The following is a 17,554-nucleotide window of genomic DNA, read 5'->3' as shown; positions in this document are numbered from 1 at the left end:
GCTACTGCTGGGCGTTAGCCGGAGGGAGTGTGCAACCTGGGAAAGGACACATCCAGTTCCTGGACCGGATGGATGGCCGTGTGGTGTCAAATGTTAAGCATACACATGGATGCAGCAGGCGGAGGCGAGAGAGGAGGGGCTGGTGGAAACTTGGCCAGAGAGGCTTTGGCCTGGACAGGAACTTCCAACGCTCCCCTTTTCCTCTGGAGCCCATGGAAGGCACAGGGAAAGTGCAGAGGCGCAGAACTTCTTGGAAGGAATTTGGCTATTCTTCTACAGGCGGTTTTCAAGTACCGTATTTTTCGCTCTGTAAGACGCACCAGACCACAAGACGCACCTAGTTTTTGGAGGAGGAAAACAAGAAAAAAAATATTCTGAATCTCAGAAGCCAGAACAGCAAGAGGGATCGCTGCGCAGTGAAAGCAGCAATCCCTCTTGCTGTTCTGGCTTCTGGGATAGCTGTGCAGCCTGCATTCGCTCCATAAGACACACACACATTACCCCTTATTTTTTTAGGAGGGAAAAAGTGAGTCTTAATAGAGCAAAAAATACGGTATTTGACAGAGTAGCTCCAGCTTGCAGACATCATCCATTGAGTTTAAGAGTTGCTCTTGTTTTTAAAAATTAACACTACCCAAAATATTACAGGGTTCACTTACCTCTGCTTCTCTTGTCACAGAACTGACAAGGATCTGGCATCTTAAAATAACCAGGATGCGGGTTGACGTAGACCAAAACTTCCTCTGGAGGTGGGGGGAAGAGGAGGGGCTTTTTTTCCTTGAGAAGTTTAGTAACTCTTTTTTTAAAAGGGTTTGCATCCTATCCTTCCTCGAAGTCCATAACTTGGAGCAAATAGCATTTTACCCTCAAAGCAACCCTGTGAGGTCGGTTGAGTGACTTGTCCACAGCCTCCTGGTGAGCCTCATTGTGGTGGATGCCGTGAGAAGAGAGCAGCGATCAGGATCTAACCACTGCCCCTCTGGCTGTTTCTGCAGCATATGCATCTTCCTTCCTTCCTTCCGGTTGTGCTGTCTGTCAGTCTTATTTAAGTTAAGTGGGAGACCCTACCATGAAGGCAGTGGTTGAATGACCTCCTTCCAGAATCTATGGACCTGCCTCTCCTTGTGTACTGCAGGAGAAAAAGGCTAGAGGGATGCTTGGCGTCAACTTGATTCTGAATTATAAGCTGCCAACCGGCCACAATGGTGATGCAGGGGGGTCACTCTACTGCTATACCTCTGGGCTTGGCATTGGTCATTTTGGATGGCAGCCTCACTCAATTTAATGCCAATGGCCATCCTTGGTATGCTTTTCTAGGCTGCATTCTTCCTTTCCAAAGGACTTTGGTGGAAAATGCTCCAGCACAGTATCACTCCTTCAAAACAACCATGTTCATATTCATTATTACTGAGCAATTTTTCTTCTGGTTTTCTTTATGAGGAAATTATTAAAGTTGTGCCGCAGTGAGGTTTGTCGTCCCCCCCCCCCCTTGCCCAGCTGCTTTAGGGAGCTTAAATGCTGTAACAGTGCAGACCAGTTGAAATGACTTGTTCACCTTGACAACATTAAACATTTCGCTCACAATCTAACATGGCATTAGGGCACACTTAAATCCATTGAAATTAATGGCCTTAAGTGGGAACTGTGTTGGGATTACTTTCTTCAATTTGTAGAACAATAAATATTTTGGTTAACCTGAGTTGCCTCCCCCACCCCAAGGAGAAGTATATCATGTAATATTTATTGCTAATGGCACAATGGAAAAGATGTTCTTTGAAATATTAGCTTAAACCGCCGTTAGCTCTGCTACCTTCATCAGAGAGACCAAGCCAACTGAGCAATGCATTTGAGCAAATTTATTGCTCGTTTCGTCTCCCCTGCCCCAAACTGGTTTCACTACCTAGCCAAGCTGTGACTGAAGTAGAAAATACTGAATTTCATTTACATTTGTCATATGCTAACAAGATTCATGATTTCTCCCTCCCACTATAATCTGTGCAGTAAGCAGGTTTCAATTGCCAATACTTATTTTAGCATTGTCCCCAGGGTTTGGTCCTCACTGCAGCTTCCTCTATACCAAACTCAGTGCAAAAATGAAAAGGGCATCCTTCCAGACTTTGCTGTGCATGTTTCCATTCATTACCTGCAGTTTCCTGGTCCACTGTACTGATTTACTAAGTAGATCGGCAGTGGCTATGTAAACTGTCTTGCAGGGAGAAAGAGACCAGCTGTATATTTTTTACTTTCCTCACCAAACCATGCAAATATACAGATGCACAACATACAGATGCACATTTTTGAATGTATTGGTGACTGCTTTGAAAATCCTGATCTCACCTATTATGTCTACTGTTCTTATTTCCACCCAATGCTGTACCTAGTGGAATGGCGATACAGTACAGGGAAAATAAATCTGCTGGTTGCAACTTTGCTAGAAGGTACAGGCACCTTCTGGTTAAAGTTTGAAATAGCTCACCTTGCACAATTTGTGAAACACCCAGCCAAAACATGGCCTTGACAATCAGCCTGTTTGTCATTGCAGGCAGGCAGCTAAAGTAGGTTTATCAAAAGTCCTGGTAGGCTGCAATCAATAGCTGGGGAAGGGAGCTGGATGGAACATGGGCTGTTGAGAGGCCCAATTTTAACTTAAGTGGTTTCTGAAGTCACCCAACCTTATTGGTTTAATACGATGTTTGTAGCCTAATGCAATAACTTGATGAATCAAAAAGTTGTGCTTGCAGTAGTTTAGGAACATGACTGCTTATGGTAAGGAAACTAAAACGGTTGCCAGATGATAAAAGGAAGAGATTGAAAAGTAAGAAGCAGGGCATAATATATTGCATAACATTGCCTTTTGGAATGCAGAAAACATCAGTGTACAAGTTGTCATTCGTTTTGACACTTACAGGGTTCTTTTTCATTGAGACATTGTGTACATCGGCATGTTCCAAGACAGAATTGCACCGTGTAGTTATAGTATGTAAATATTTGTATTAAAAGAATTAAGTTTGTATATATTCTGAATCTCTAGTGAACTTTTGATACGGGTTGGAAGCAGGTTGTAAATTCTCACTGACAAAGAGGCAGCTTTGGATACAGATAAACAGGATGGAAGTCAGGGGCATTAAATGGCTGTACTTGATACTGGATTCATGCTTGGGTCAGGCTGCTTTTTTTCAGTTGTGCCTTGTGGAGGGATGAAGCTTTTACATACTATTTGCAATATGATTATGAAAATACCATGCCAAATGATGTAAAAAAAAATGAAAGGAAAAGACATTGTTGACTCTGTAAAAAGCTTTAAGAGGAAATAAACTAACTTCAAACTGCCACCTAAATAAATGCCTAAACATGATTATTGCAAGCATGGTTACGGAATAATTCTATATGAAAAGTGAACAGTCTCTCTCGCTCTCGCTCTGTGTGTATGTGTGTTTGTAGTACGCAACCTAACCTTTTACAGGCCACTAGCTGTTGTACTCTGATATACAGGGCTGTTTTAAAGAAAATGCTGATGAAGGGCTTGGTTTTTCAAAAGCTCTGTGCCAAACTTCCAGCTTTTGCATAGAAATTACACAGGGACAGATAGTGTAACAGAATCCCAAGCCACAGCAACTCGATAAGAAGTGGCTTTCGAAAAGTTCTCCATCCTGTTCATTCCAGGGCCAACATTTTAAGGATCTTTTTAAAGTATAACAAACTGCGGCATACATTTTATGCAAATAAAAAAAGAAACCCAAGAAAACAGAGTTGCAAGAAAACAAAGACAAACCATAGCTTTATTTTCCAGTTTGTGATTATGGTGAACTGAAAAAACAAAACAAAAATTACAGGAATGTATTCTCTGTCTGGGAAAAGAACCATTATATAAAACCATCAAGGAAGTTCTGCTAAGCGGTAACAGGCTTTTTGGCTTGGAAGTGGAGAAAAGCCTAGAACCTTTTCCACAGAACATGGATGGAGTACCTTCCTCAGTGCATCATTTATAGGAGGTTAATGCTTGCAATGCCAAAGAGTTAACCTAAAAGAGTTTTAAGCCAAACACAGCTTAATTAACAAATGACCACTTTATAAATAGACGTGACACTTTAAAGAAAGAGCTCATCCCCGCTCCTGCTAGCTAAAACTGATCCAAGATACCCCCTCGTTTATATGATTTTCTCAAATCAAGACTTCAGCAGCAGTTTGAGTCTGAAACTGCTATATATACATGAGCAGAGGAAAAACTACCGAGACAGTGGAGAGAGTGAATACCAGAGCCCCCAGCAGCTGAGTGATGGACTGCCACTGAGCCCACAGTCCTTTAATTTGTCATCACACAATGACTGATTTATGCAACCAACTAGACTTGCATATTGAATTCACGTACTGTAGCAGGCAGTCTTTACTGAACAGCAGCACAACTAAAAATGGCTCATGCCAGACAAACTACTCCAAATGCATTGTGAAAATTAACAAGGCACTCCCAAGTTCTTTTCAGAGACAACCATGATTATATTTCCGAAACATGAAGTGTGACTAACCTCTACTCTAGGTGGATGCAAGGCAGTCTCTGCTGCTGTGTACAAGTACTGCTACTGTCACCATATATATGTATTCAAATGGTTTTGAATATACCATTGTATTCAGGCTTGTAAAGATGATTAATGTTGGTCTTACCACCCGCATATTGCAGATGGGGCTTAAAGCTTTTGAGTTGCCTGGAGCCACTTAGTAAATTCACAGTGGGATTCAACTTGTGGAATCATAGTTCAGTAACTTCCAGGTCTGTCATTTTCTTTAAGAATAAAAAGTATTCTCTCTGAAATTCTAAAGGAGCAACTCCCCAAATTGTTTTGTATCCTGCTTTTTAGAAGGTTGTAAGCATCCTTTACGTCTTTACCAGTGGCAGTAGGGAGTTTGAAATTGCATGAGAATTCGAAATTCCAAAGGCAAGCCTTTTCCCCAACCAGTTGTATCCTGGGGTGTGATGTTCCATTTCAAGGAACCAAAGGCCACTAGAAAAAGGAAAAAAGCAGAAAAATCTAATATGCCAACCATCTGCGCTGCTTGCTCACGTCCCAGAAAGGGAGAAACGAGAACTGTTGCCCATGTCCTTACCATTTATGCAGCTCCTAAAAGTACTGGAACCAGCTCAGAAGGCAATGCCTTGAGATGGCCACATCGCAGCTAACCATTTCCACTTCCCATGCAAGGAATAATGCCCATCTCCCCCCTCGCCTACGACACATTGTCTTTAATATGTCACCACAACGTACGTCTTACATTTGTCCACAATGCCCTCAAGTCCAGTGAAGAGGCACAGAAACATTTATTTCATTTGCAGCGGCCCCTTGTTCTGCATTCTCAGACATCTTTTAACACACACAGGGGAAGACAGTTCCCTCTCGCCATAACACAGGTCAAGGGAAGATAAGAAACCCTGCGTGAGGCAGGATAAAAAGCACAGCTATTCAAAAAGAAGGTAGCTTTGCTGTCACTCAGATTTTGGGCATGTATTTTCAGGATTGTGCCAATGGGCTGTGGCGGCTAAAGGGTCTTACATTGTATGTTTGGGGGAAACCAAGGCTCAAACGTCAGCTCCATTACAAAGCTGACTAGGTAAGGCTCAAGGAGCAGTGATTAGTTATTACCCACGAACCTAGTTTATCACCCAGGGCTGCTGTGAGACACAAACGGTGCTGTAAGCAAAGGTCTCTCCACTACAACACAGCACATGAGGCAAACTGGAAGTTTTCTTCCTTTGAAGGAAATCCCTCTTTCGGTCATAAATCTTTGGAAGAGCTCAGGAAGAGACTTAAAATACAAGGAAGGAAGGGGTTAGTATGCTCACTTATGATAATGCTCAGCACTTGCGCACACAGAGATAACTGTGTGTGAGAGAGATCCAGACATGTCTTACAGTTTTTTAGAAGGAAGATTGCTGCTGTTATTGCTGCAGCATTGCCCAGAGAGCTAGGCAAACACAGAATACTTCCCTCCCCTAAGCGTGTTTCAAGCTGCAAAGCTTGAAGCTATCCCCTTATCTATGTTAGGAAGTGGAGAAGAATCTGGAGCTGGGCTTTTCTTTCCTAGGAAATAAAAAAGGCAGTTATGTACTAACCCAGGAACCTGGCTCCCTAACAGAAGCAACCTTGTGAATGTTGCAAGCATCTCATTTTTTAGCTGTCATAGATGGCGGTCCATCCAGCTTGCTCATTATGCCTTTATGCACATATATACAGAGACCTGCTCCATTCACCAGTTTAAGCCCACATTGAATTCTGCTGCTTGTTCGCTCCAGAAAACAAGTAGAGCTTTAACATTACATTAAGATTCTATGAACAGGGGCACCAAACTCTCAAGTCCGGAAAATGCCCAGAAACGCCTGATACGAACTGAAGTCACTGCTTTTGATTTCTTTGGGGGGGGGGGGCAGGATTAGTGATTAACATCTAAAACACATCTAGTGTACCATTTTCCATTACCTTGGTGGCAAAACAATCTTCTCGCCAGCATCACTGCTGTTGTCCCCCCCCCCCCCCCATTTCAGACATAGGAAGCAATGAATCAGAAGGATGCAGGGCAAGTGGAAAAGGTCAAGAATGAGAGGCTTGGGGCCCCCAAGTTCAAGATCTGTGCTCAAGCCCTGAATCTTACCAGATGACCTTGAATCAGTCCCATACAGACCACCACAATACCCACGCTAAACGGCTCCTAGCTTCCTTGAGAAATGCAGTTCAAACACACGTATGCCCAAGTGCCTTAAGGTCATAGAAATACAGACCCATTAACCATCAAACAGATTCCTGTTGTTACTCAAGTGTCAGGTGGAGGCTGAGTCCAGCACATCAAGAAGAGATTTACCATTTTTCCTATAGTTTGTCTACAGCACCCAGGTGCAGTGCTAATGTCAGGAAAAAGCACCACTTACAATTATATCCAAGCTTTTGCCACGTTTGGTCACTGGGCACCCTTCTCCCTAGAAGCAACCATACCAGTAAAAGGAGCAACAGTTTCATCACTTAAGAACAAAGCCTTTTAGCAGGTACTCGTTCCCTTTACTGGAACACTCACCTCCCTCCTTTCCCTTCCTTGACACCTACCTGCTTACTCAGCAACAAGCAGCAGCCCTTAACATTTATTCTGCTGTTCAAGTGCAGGTCCTTTTACCTGGCAAACCTATTTGAAGAGGTTTCAATATGTAATTTCCTTGGAGACAAAAACAAACGGTTATACACAAGAGGCAATATGGCAGCAGCAATCAAGTGAGCTGAACACTGACCAGTCCCTGAACTTCCTATTAAGCACATATGAATGAATGGGCAAGGTTGGGCTCCTCTTCAAAAACGTATCTTCACGTGGCAAAGTGAGCATACGAGAAACACTTTGCGCTGAAACTAGCACGTACATTGCTGGTTCGCCATTCACTGTCAAGAGCTCTTTCCTGTATCAGAAGGACGTTATCACTGAATCAGCAACTCAAATGGAATTTCACTACAGCACTTGAGAACATAGATGAATTTGGCAGGGTGTGAGATGTTCCGTTTACTGTACGGTTTCTCCTTTCTGAATATACCTTTTCATTGTAAACTGTGCAACATCTCACCCTCCTCTCCAAACAGTGGCAACCATCTATTTGGTAAGTGAAAATGCACACGCTCCCCCTTGCAGCTGCGTGCAGGGTGCTGTTGCAAAATGTTATGATAGATGCTAATGGAGTCTACCCTTTTCCTTCAAGCCCTACTTGCTCACTAAGCTTGTCCCTACTCACACCCACCTGTTGAACAAGCACTTTTTGAATAAAGTGCAATTCAAGCCTTGCTGGAAGCCTACTGGACGTGAATACCTGGTGTGCTCCCAATGGAAAGAACATTTTTGCACTTATATTACTTGAAGCTGCACTATGATCAGCTTGAAGAGTTCATGGAAAGCTTGATTGTGTTCTGGTGGACAGAAATTAGTTTAATAATTTACTTTGTAGTTTTTTACTTAAAGGCTAGCTGGACAACATTAGACATCTTGGAATGGCATTTCCAGTTTACTTCACATTCCAGGAATGAATTTGGGAAGTTACTCCCAAGTAAGTACACACACAGTGGCAAAACTAGTAGACTCTCCGCTGAGAATATGCTTTTGACAAAACGATTTTTTCCCTTATTTTCCTCGTGCCTAGTAGCAAGGTGGGAGACAACATTAAAAAGTCACAATGCTCAGAAGCCTTTCTCCAAGTCCTCCTTACCTTCAGAGGAGAGGAGAGTGGTAGATGGCTATTGCATCATTTCAGTGGTGCTGTCTCCATGTACGGCATGCTCTCTGCATGACACCTCTGAGGTTTAGAAGTGTTTTTGATGCCAGAAAATATGGCTTTATTTGTCTGGACCATGAATGGGGAACTTATGGCCCTCTAGATATAGCTGGATTATAACTCCAATTATTGCTGCTAACTGGGAATGCTGGCTGAAGCTAAAGCCCATCATCATTTTGAAGAGCCAGAATCCACATCCTGATCTAGCCTTCTAGATCTTGTGAATGTTTATATCCAGCTGTTTTTATTGCTTTATGCAGAGGCTGTTGTGTCTTGTTGATTTGGTGCTACTAATTTCATTGTTTGATTAGCGTAAACTGCTCTGGATTGAGTCTTCTGGACTGAAAAATCAGGCAGAAAACTTTTGTAGTAACATTGAGACATTGGATGCAATCTAGCAGGCCCCACTAAAGACTATTTCAGTGCACCTTGGTTCAGGGCTCTTCTACATTTCCTCCCAAGGAACATTTTTATCCAAGAAACTTGGGACCGAGACATACAAAGCACACTAACTCCACCTGATCTTAATTAAAATAGAGTTTATTATTAGCTTCTCTTTTAATACAAACATGAGAAAGGAAAGCCACCTGAAGATGTAGCCTTTGTTTCAAAACTGAATTGTGATTAATACCTGAAATCACAGACTCTGTAGAATGCCTGCCTAGAGCTGGTAGGTTAAAATACAGCATGAGACTTTGGCTCCATCTGCACTTTGCATTTAAAACAGCTTCCCACCACTTTAAACAGTCATGGCATCCCCCGAAGAATGCTGAGAACTGTAGTTCTTAAGGTGCTGAATGTTGTTAGAAGACCCTTATTCTCTTCAAGGAGCTACAATTCCCAGAGGTCCCCGGAAAGAGGGATTGATTGCTAAACCACTCTGAGAATTGTAGCTCTGTAGAGAGAAAAGGGGTCTACTAATGAATCTCAGCACCCTTAACAAACCACACTTCCCAGAATTCTTTGGGGAAAATGATGGCAGTTTAAAGTGGCATGATACTGCTTTAAATGCAGATGGGGCCTAACAGTCCAAGTGCCACTGACAATTCAAGAAGCAAGTTGGGCTGGATATTAAGTAATAGCAAAAGGTACCAGGTTGCAATAGGGACTGCTTTCACTGTATAAACTGTTTAGATTATCTGACTTGGAGTGGTGAAGGTTTGTAATCTAGGTTGCTTCCTACTTTTAGGAGCAGAAAACTTGATTCACCCCAAATACCCATTCTGGACAAGCAAAATTAATTTACACAAAAAGCCAATGTTTAGAAGTTCACTTCCAGAGCAAGGAACATTATATACTGGGTTTTAAAAGGGGAAAAAGTGTTTTCAAAAGAGTAATGATATGAACTGAAGATCATCATACCTCCCTCATCAACACGTCCAGCACCTTCAAAATAGTTCTCCATTGTGAATTTAAAGCTTTTTGGCAGCACAGGACAAAAGCAAACCTTGCTCCATATCCATTGTTTGTAGTGGAAGAGTTTAGCAGAGCAGCCTTATTGTCTGTTCATCGCCAAGTCAGTACATTTGTTCAGGCTAAGCTTTCAATGCAGCTCTATTCAGCGCTTCAGGCAAAAGAAAGTGTATTATGCAGACTGCGTCTCTCCCAGGGCTCAACTAGAAGTATAAGAACGTGAGAAGCACCATAGTTGACAAGAAATGGACCCTGACCAACTGGCTTTCAAATCAGTGAACACAGAAGACCATTTCTCTGCTCCTGCCCCCAAAGGTTTCCAGTCCCTTGACCATCTCAAGTGTCGGGTTTTGCATTTAAACAGTTAGCACAGCTTGCTGCTCAGCAGCTCCTTGGTCTTTTGACTGAACTCCAGTGTAGGAATCGAGAGTCTTGCTAGTAAATGTGTGGTGAGGGGAGGGAGGGAAGAACCCTTCACTGGTCAATGCCGTAGCATTGACTGGTTTTATACTGTGAAAGGAAGAACCCTTCACTGGTCAATGCCGTAGCATAGACTGGTTTTATACTGTGTTAGCATTTAACACTGCACTGAAAGGCAACCGCAGTCTGGTCCTGGATGACTGAGAGGGGGAAGAACGTCGCGACTACTGTCGTGTTAATGTTCAAATTCTAAAATGTAAAACTAGTCATTATTAAAAACTCACATAGTTCACAGCTATAGGCCTACACAGTAAGCAAACATCTGTGGGGTTTTTTTTGGGGGGGGTGAGGGACAGTGAGGAGAAAAGGGGGGAAGACTCAAAAGTTTTTGAACCTCTTGATTTTTAATGGAGTGTGCCCATTTGAAAGAGGTTCCATCTCTCCCCCCCTCCGCCTGGAATCATGCTCCTCTGGCTCTGGGCTCCCTTGGCTTGCTGTGCTCACCCCGTCCGCTGGCTGGAAGACACCATCGCTGTTGACTTGTGAGCCTGGAGTGGAGGTGGTATCTCCGGCCGATAGGAATCCTGGCGCCACAAGATCGCAGCTTTCCATCTTGCTCAAGAGAGGATGGCGTTAGTACGGCGGATCCCAACTAAGTTATCAGCACTGAATGATCGTCTCATAGCAGCTTTTGACAAATCTTTGTATTTGTCCTCACACAGCCTGGAGATAGCCTAGAAAACATGTTCAAGCCAGAAATATGAGCTCCGTAGGATGAGAACCAGGAATCTCAGGCAACCCATCTCAGCATTGTTTAACTGTATTACCTCTCACTTTACTGATTCAGAAGTAGCAGGGGGAAAAAACCCAATCACAAACCTAGGATCATATTGATCTGAATGCTTCTTCTGCAGGCTCCAGGCCAATTTACTAACTAGGTTTTTCAATTCTCAAACGGAAACATTCTTTAAGCAGCAGCATCTAAAGGCATCCCACACCTGCCTGAAAATGGACACTTTAATTGCATTTGGTGAAGATTTCAGACACTGCTTTTCAGCAAACAACTTCACTGTCCCTTTAGAGGGCTGCACATTCAATATACTTCCAAGTAAAGCTTCATTTGCTTAGTATATTTGAACCAATACCCAGACTCCCTTTGAAACATTTGCTTAATCTGTATAGGTGATTTTTAGCACCCAAAGCAGCACTGTAGTTCAGTCTGTCTTGCCAAGTTCATTACATATCTGAAGGGACAATTGCTTTTTCACAACTTCAGGAGAAGCAACAGGCATTCAGCTATGTTGGCAGGGACTATGTTCAACACCTTTCAGCTTCTTGTTTTGATAACATATATCCTTATATGAGAAGCCACAGCACTCCATCAGAACTTCTATTTGACTTCCAAACTGGCTCACATTGTCCTGGATATGTGAAGGGATCTCCTCTTTCCTTCCAACTGAAGATTGTTCCGCACACTGTTTGCAGAGAGAGCCCTCCAGGTAGGAGGAGTCAGATATGCCCCACATAACCAAGGTGTCCTGAGCCTTAGCATAACCACTGCACCACATTCAATTTGTATAATTGCAGCTGAGAAAAAACACTTGGATTGCACACTTCAGTCCTTACAATTCATGCATGTCTTTCTAGGATGGAATTATATATTTTTTCTCACAATAAGTGAAACAGCTGAGAGAGAGAGAGAGAGAGAGAGAGAGAGAGAGAGAGAGAGAGAGAGAGAGATATGCATAGCAGCAGGAACAAGTATAAGGGAACACAGAAATTATTCCAACAGGTTGACCCTTGGAGGCTCAAAGCCAAGTCACCTTTTGGAAGCAGATAACCAAAGTTCACTGAGACTGCAATCCTATATCCACTTACCAGGAAATAAGCCCAACAGAACCCAGTGGGACTTACTTCAGACATGCATTGGACTGGACTGGGCGCATGCACGTATATACGTACGCGCACACACATGTTCATCATATGGACTGTGACATATGGAACCTGCAGGTGGGTGTGAGTTAATGTAATTCACGTGTCCTTTTCTTCCCTGAGTTACCAAAGTGAAGTAATCAAGAAGAGGCTCTGCTATGCTTTCTTCAGGTATCATTAGTGACACCTTAAAGACTGTATGTAAACGGGACATGGGTGGCACTGTGGGTTAAACCACAGAGCCCAGGACTTGCCAATCAGAAGGTCGGCAGTTCGAATCCCCGCGACGGGGTGAGCTCCCATTGCTCGGTCCCTGCTCCTGCCAACCTAGCAGTTTGAAAGCACGTCAAAGTGCAAGTAGATAAATAGGTACCACTCCAGAGGGAAGGTAAACGGCGTTTCCATGCGCTGCTCTGGTTCGCCAGAAGCACTTAGTCATGCTGGCCACGTGACCCGGAAGCTGTACGCCGGCTCCCTCGGCCAATAAAGCGAGATGAGCGCAGCAACCCCAGAGTCAGTCACGACTTGACCTAATGGTCAGGGGTCCCTTTACCTTTTTTTAAAGACTCTATGTAGTAATATACGATTATGAACAGAATGTGTCGGTCAGCACACAGAGTCATAATTGTCTTAATCAACTCTGTCTGGTTTCTTGACATTTCCATTCTTTCTGACTCTTCTCCTAAGAAAGGATTACCTTTAAAAAGAAGGATTCCTGCAACTAAGAGGTTAAACCCTCCAACGAAACAAAACCAAAAAAGCTTAGCAAGCCACACTAATGTGATTAAGAAGGGACAGAAGCTGTTGTTACGTAAACCAAGTACCCAGCACACCAAGTCTCGGACCATTACCTCTAGTTTCTGTGCTCGCTCTTTACTAAGGGGCTCCAGCAGAAAGTTCAGGTTGTTGTCATCTGCTAAGGAGCGAAGGTCAAAGTAGTATTTGGCGTAAACACTGGCAGGAACATTGATATTGAACTGCAGTAGCTCCAAGAAGTGTCTTTCCATTTCATTCCTACGGTAAAAGGAAAGGGGTTCACAGAAACAGACAAAATAAGCATCTTAATATTATTCAGTGTTGCAAGCAACATTCCCCCCCCCCCAAAAAAAATGAAAATGAATGTTGATTGCATCTGAAGCATTTTTTTTTTTTTAATGGGACAAAGTGAATGTGCTCATGTTAGATGCAATTTGAATTCTGGGACCTCCAGCTCGGGAGAAAAGGTTATGTTCTGTCATGCACTCACTTTGCTGACTTAGAAGCGCTGTCCTTTAGAGTTCCATTAGCACAGCTGTACACAATTCATACTCCATTCTCATTCTTACAAGACCCTGCGCTATAGTTATCAGATGAAAAGAATGATGTGTGCTGTTGATTAGCTCTGAAGAACTTGCAGACATTTTCACCAGGTTGATAACAGGAAGGGGGTTTGTTGAAGTAGAGGCGGACCAACAAAAGAAGTAGGCATATCACCACGGCAACAAATGGATCTCTGAAGAGCTGCTGCTGCTATTATCTAGGAGTAAAAAGCCTCTTGAGGCAACATGGATTCATCTCCAGCAATAAATAAATAAGCAAGCAAGCAGCATTAGGTAGGCGAAGGAGTTCTTTGCCCCGAGACTCCAGGGAGGATATATATCAGAACAAGACAGGAGGAGGAATTCTTTAAAGGCTGCCTTACATGCTATTTTACGGAAATCTATCCTATGGATTCAGGTACGGGGCAGCACCTCTTCAGAATGGTTAGAAGAGTACTTGCAAAAAATCAGAACCGGCAACGGGTCTCAAAAGTAATACTTGCTTCATATCCCAGACAGAATCTCACTATGAGTTCATACGTTGCAACCTCTCCATCGGTCCAAACGTCAAATGGCATGGTTCTACTTTCAGTCGAATACAGATTTACAATGTGCGGTACGTTGCATTTATTTGAATGTGCCTATTTTTTTTTTGCCAATTCAAAAGCAGTAAAATTGTGTGCGTTTTCCACTATTATGCATTTACATTTAAAATACAGTAGAGTGTTAAGACCCTATTAGCACATTAAACTCATTTGCTCATCTCCTAATGAAATATAGAAGAATCCCCTAGCCCAAATTAGCATAGCCACAAGGATGGAAAGAAATGTCTTCAAACCCGAACACATGAAATGTCAACATTAACAAGGGCTGATTTTCATGTGACCGACAAAATGTTTTAAAAAGCTATGCCCAAAGTGTTTGCTGCTGTGTAAGAAACCAGAACAAAGCACTGGGCTTTCTAGTACTTCTGAGCATGCAGAGTAGAATGAAATATGCTGGTACTCCCCACAGAGGTCCAAGAGATGAAGGGAATCGCAAGGCAAAGGTGTAGAAAGGAGAGGAGAGGTGAAACTTCAGGCCCAGAGGCACATCCCAGTGGCAACAGTTGCTGCCTTATGACACTGCCGCCAGCCCAGACAGCCCATATTTATCACCATATCTAAACCAGTTTCAAGCAAATCTGGTTAAAACAAAAACAAAAAACCCACCCCACCCCCATTAACTCAGAGCAAATCAAAAGCTGCCTATCAACCCCAGACAACAGAGCTTTCCCCATAAAAAATGGGAGCTGCATAACTCACAACTGCATGTCAAATTTTCAGTTTCTTGTTAACTCTTCCTCACTCACAAAGATTTGCAGGGTGGGGGGAGATGAGGAGAAGTATCGTTCTTTTTTATATTGGCATTTTAGTTGAGGAGACAGAAAACAAAGAGGAATGTATCATCTAGATGGCAAGTCTCAATGAGAATAGGAGCTTTGTGTGCTCTGCTTCGAGCAGGATGGACAGGAGGACCATTAAGCCCCCTGCCAGAATTAATTTCCTGCTCATATGGTCATAAAGCTTATAGAAATGTAAATCAGATAATGTTTGGATGATCAGCTGATCAGGGCTTCATTTGCCCCTTTTGTACAGAGCTCGCTAATACATTTTAATTGTGTAAAAATTACAATACTTTGCCGGATTAACAAGTCTATTAATAAGGGTTTAGAAGCTAGGAAAGGCAAAAAGGCCCCATGTGTTTGTGTTGCTTTATTTACTATCACATGTAGCCCAAGAATGAACAGCATGTCCCCTCTTTTATGCACACTGTAATCTACGGGATTAGCAGCTGCATGGCTAGAGGTTTTTCCCACTCTTATTAAGACACTCCATTAAAGCAGCTATTTATATGGCAAGGGGTTTCAACAAACAACATTTTCCTTTTTCCTCATTTCAGATTTCTTGTTACAGAATCAGAAGTGCAGTGCAAGGAAAATTCTGATGCATTATTCTGTTGGCCAGCTTTATACATTTCCCCCCTCCACTCTAAACTAAGAGGCAGATCTTTTAAGAAACCCAATTAACTCCCTCATCTGCCTATAACACTTCTCTTTTCCATTAAGCATCTTATCACAAATTAAAAGTCATGCTTCTCAATGCACGCTCTAGAAAAAGGGCAACTTGCTGCGGCTGGACAACTCCTTCCTAGATGCTTGTCTCAAGATTCAGAGTTAACATTTACAAGTACAAGGTAAAAAATAGTTTTTTAAAAAGCAAAAATACATTTCGCTTTGGGGGTCACCTCTGAATATTTTGTGTTCTGTTTTTACAAGTTTGAGAATTAATTTCAGACACAACACAATAACGCTAGACCATAGCTAAGTGAATATGGTGCTGTAGTCACAAAGGATGCAGAAGTTTCTACTTCCATTTTAAGATCAGCAAAAAGTTTGAACCTGGATTATTTTAAGAAGCCATAGTTAAGGTTGACCACAATTTGCCAAGGTTTGGACAACACAACAAGCTGTGCTTAATCTATAATGGAAGCAAAATTCAGCTGCTGCACTGGAGGAGCTGGGGGACAGTCTTGAGCATGAGGCTCTTTAAGACCCTAAGAGGAGCCTTGTGGCTCAAGCCAATAGCCCATCTAGTCTAACATTCTGTTCTCACAAATGCATGTGGGAAACCTGCAAGCAGCACCTGAGCACATCAGCAGCCCTCTCTTCCAGGAATTTGTCTAATCCTCTTCTAAAGCTATCCAGGCTGGTGGCCATCACTGCGGAAGTGGGTTTCACAGTTCTGCATGAAGAAGGACTTTAAAAAAATTGTTCTGTACCTTCCAACATTCAGCGCCACTGTATGTCCAAAAGTTCTGGTGTTATGGGTGGGGGGTAGGGGAACTTTCTCCATGCCACACGTAATTTTATAAAGTTCTACCATGTCACCTATTACCAGGCCTCTCATAGAATCATAGAGTTGGAAGAGACCACAAGGGCCACCGAGTCCAACGCCCTGCCAAGCAGGAAACACCATCAGAGCACTCCTGACATATGGTTGTCAAGCCTCTGCTTAAAGACCTCCAAAGAAGGAGACTCCACCACACTCCTTGGCAGCAAATTCCACTGTCAAACAGCTCTTACTGTCAGGAAGTTCTTCCTAATGTTTAGGTGGAATCTTCTTTCTTGTAGTTTGGAACCATTGCTCCGTGTCCGCTTCTCTGGAGCAGCAGAAAACAACCTTTCTCCCTCCTCTATGTGACATCCTTTTATATATTTGAACATGGCTATCATATCACCCCTTAACCTCCTCTTCTCCAGGCTAAACATGCCCAGCTCCCTTAGCCGTTCCTCATAAGGCATCGTTTCCAGGCCTTTGACCATTTTGGTTGCCCTCCTCTGGACACATTCCAGTTTGTCAGTGTCCTTCTTGAACTGTGGTGCCCAGAACTGGACACAGTTCTCTCTAAACTAAAAAAAAAATCTTAATCCACTGCAACCTTTCTTCACAGGGGAGTTGCTCCATCCCCTTGATCATTTTGGAGGCCCTCATTTCAGCCTTTTCCAACTACACAATATCCTTTTTGATATGAGGTGAGAAGAACTGTACAAAGTATTCTAAATGCAGTCGCACCATAGATTTCTATAGTGGCATTATGATATCCCCAGCTTTATTTTCAATTCCTTTCCTAATGATCCCTAGCAGGGAATTTGCCTTTTTCATGGCTGCTGCAACATCTTCATTGAGCTATCTATTGTGAAGGTCTCATTCCTGGTCCAGCATGGCCAGTTCTGTTTAACAAGCAAGGGTCACAGAAGCTATTGGAGGCAAGGAGGCTTCCATCAAAAAAGCCTTGTACAAATGAAGGAAACAAAATGGAACACGAACCCCCCTCCCCCAAATGCAAGCAGACAGTAAGGAATTTTAAAAAAATAATTTGAGGAACACATGGCTGAAAACATTAAGACCAACAAGAAAAAATTCTTTAAATGTATCAGTAGCAGGAAACAGTCTAGGGAGATGGTTGGACCCTTGGATGCCAAAGGAGGTCCAGACTATCAGCATCCAACCTAGCAACTTAAATTTAGCTTCCAGGATGTCATTTGCCCATCTCATTGGTGCCAACATGCACCATGAACACCGAATCCTCCCCAACACTATGTACCAGTGGCTCATTCTGATAAACAAGATCACTGAAATCCCACACTGTTCAGCTTAAATTA

General features: G+C 42.8%; 2 protein-coding genes and 1 long non-coding RNA gene across 5 annotated transcripts in view; 2 read left to right on the top strand and 1 right to left on the bottom strand.

The window, feature by feature from the left end:
- The window catches only part of PLEKHM3 (pleckstrin homology domain containing M3), a 798,157-nt gene that overhangs the window by 121,281 nt on the left and 659,322 nt on the right, over positions 1-17,554 (top strand). The gene's annotated exons all lie outside the window — the stretch shown is intronic.
- Positions 1-17,554, top strand: part of LOC310833677 — a 244,055-nt gene that overhangs the window by 221,698 nt on the left and 4,803 nt on the right. The window contains exons 2-4 of one of the 2 annotated variants that reach the window (XR_014558870.1): positions 541-7,621; positions 13,870-13,966; positions 16,301-16,789. This is a non-coding gene — a long non-coding RNA (uncharacterized lncRNA). Of the gene's footprint in view, positions 1-540; positions 7,622-13,869; positions 13,967-15,291; positions 15,307-16,300; positions 16,790-17,554 lie in introns of those variants that run through there. The other variant, XR_014558871.1, reaches the window with a different exon arrangement.
- CCNYL1 (cyclin Y like 1) overlaps positions 8,812-17,554 on the bottom strand; it is a 32,400-nt gene continuing 23,657 nt past the window's right edge. The window contains exons 9-11 of the mRNA XM_083712984.1: positions 12,904-13,066; positions 10,250-10,854; positions 8,812-10,199 (exon numbers count right to left, since the gene is read on the bottom strand). Of these exons, the coding sequence (XP_083569110.1) occupies positions 10,738-10,854; positions 12,904-13,066 (280 nt within the window). The 3' untranslated portion in view covers positions 8,812-10,199; positions 10,250-10,737. The remainder of the gene's footprint in view (positions 10,200-10,249; positions 10,855-12,903; positions 13,067-17,554) is intronic.

Source organism: Podarcis gaigeae (assembly GCF_964106915.1).
Source record: "Podarcis gaigeae genome assembly, chromosome: 1".
Lineage (NCBI taxonomy): Eukaryota > Metazoa > Chordata > Lepidosauria > Squamata > Lacertidae > Podarcis > Podarcis gaigeae.
Note: the sequence above shows the minus strand (reverse complement) of the source record. Positions and strands in the feature narration are given on the sequence as shown.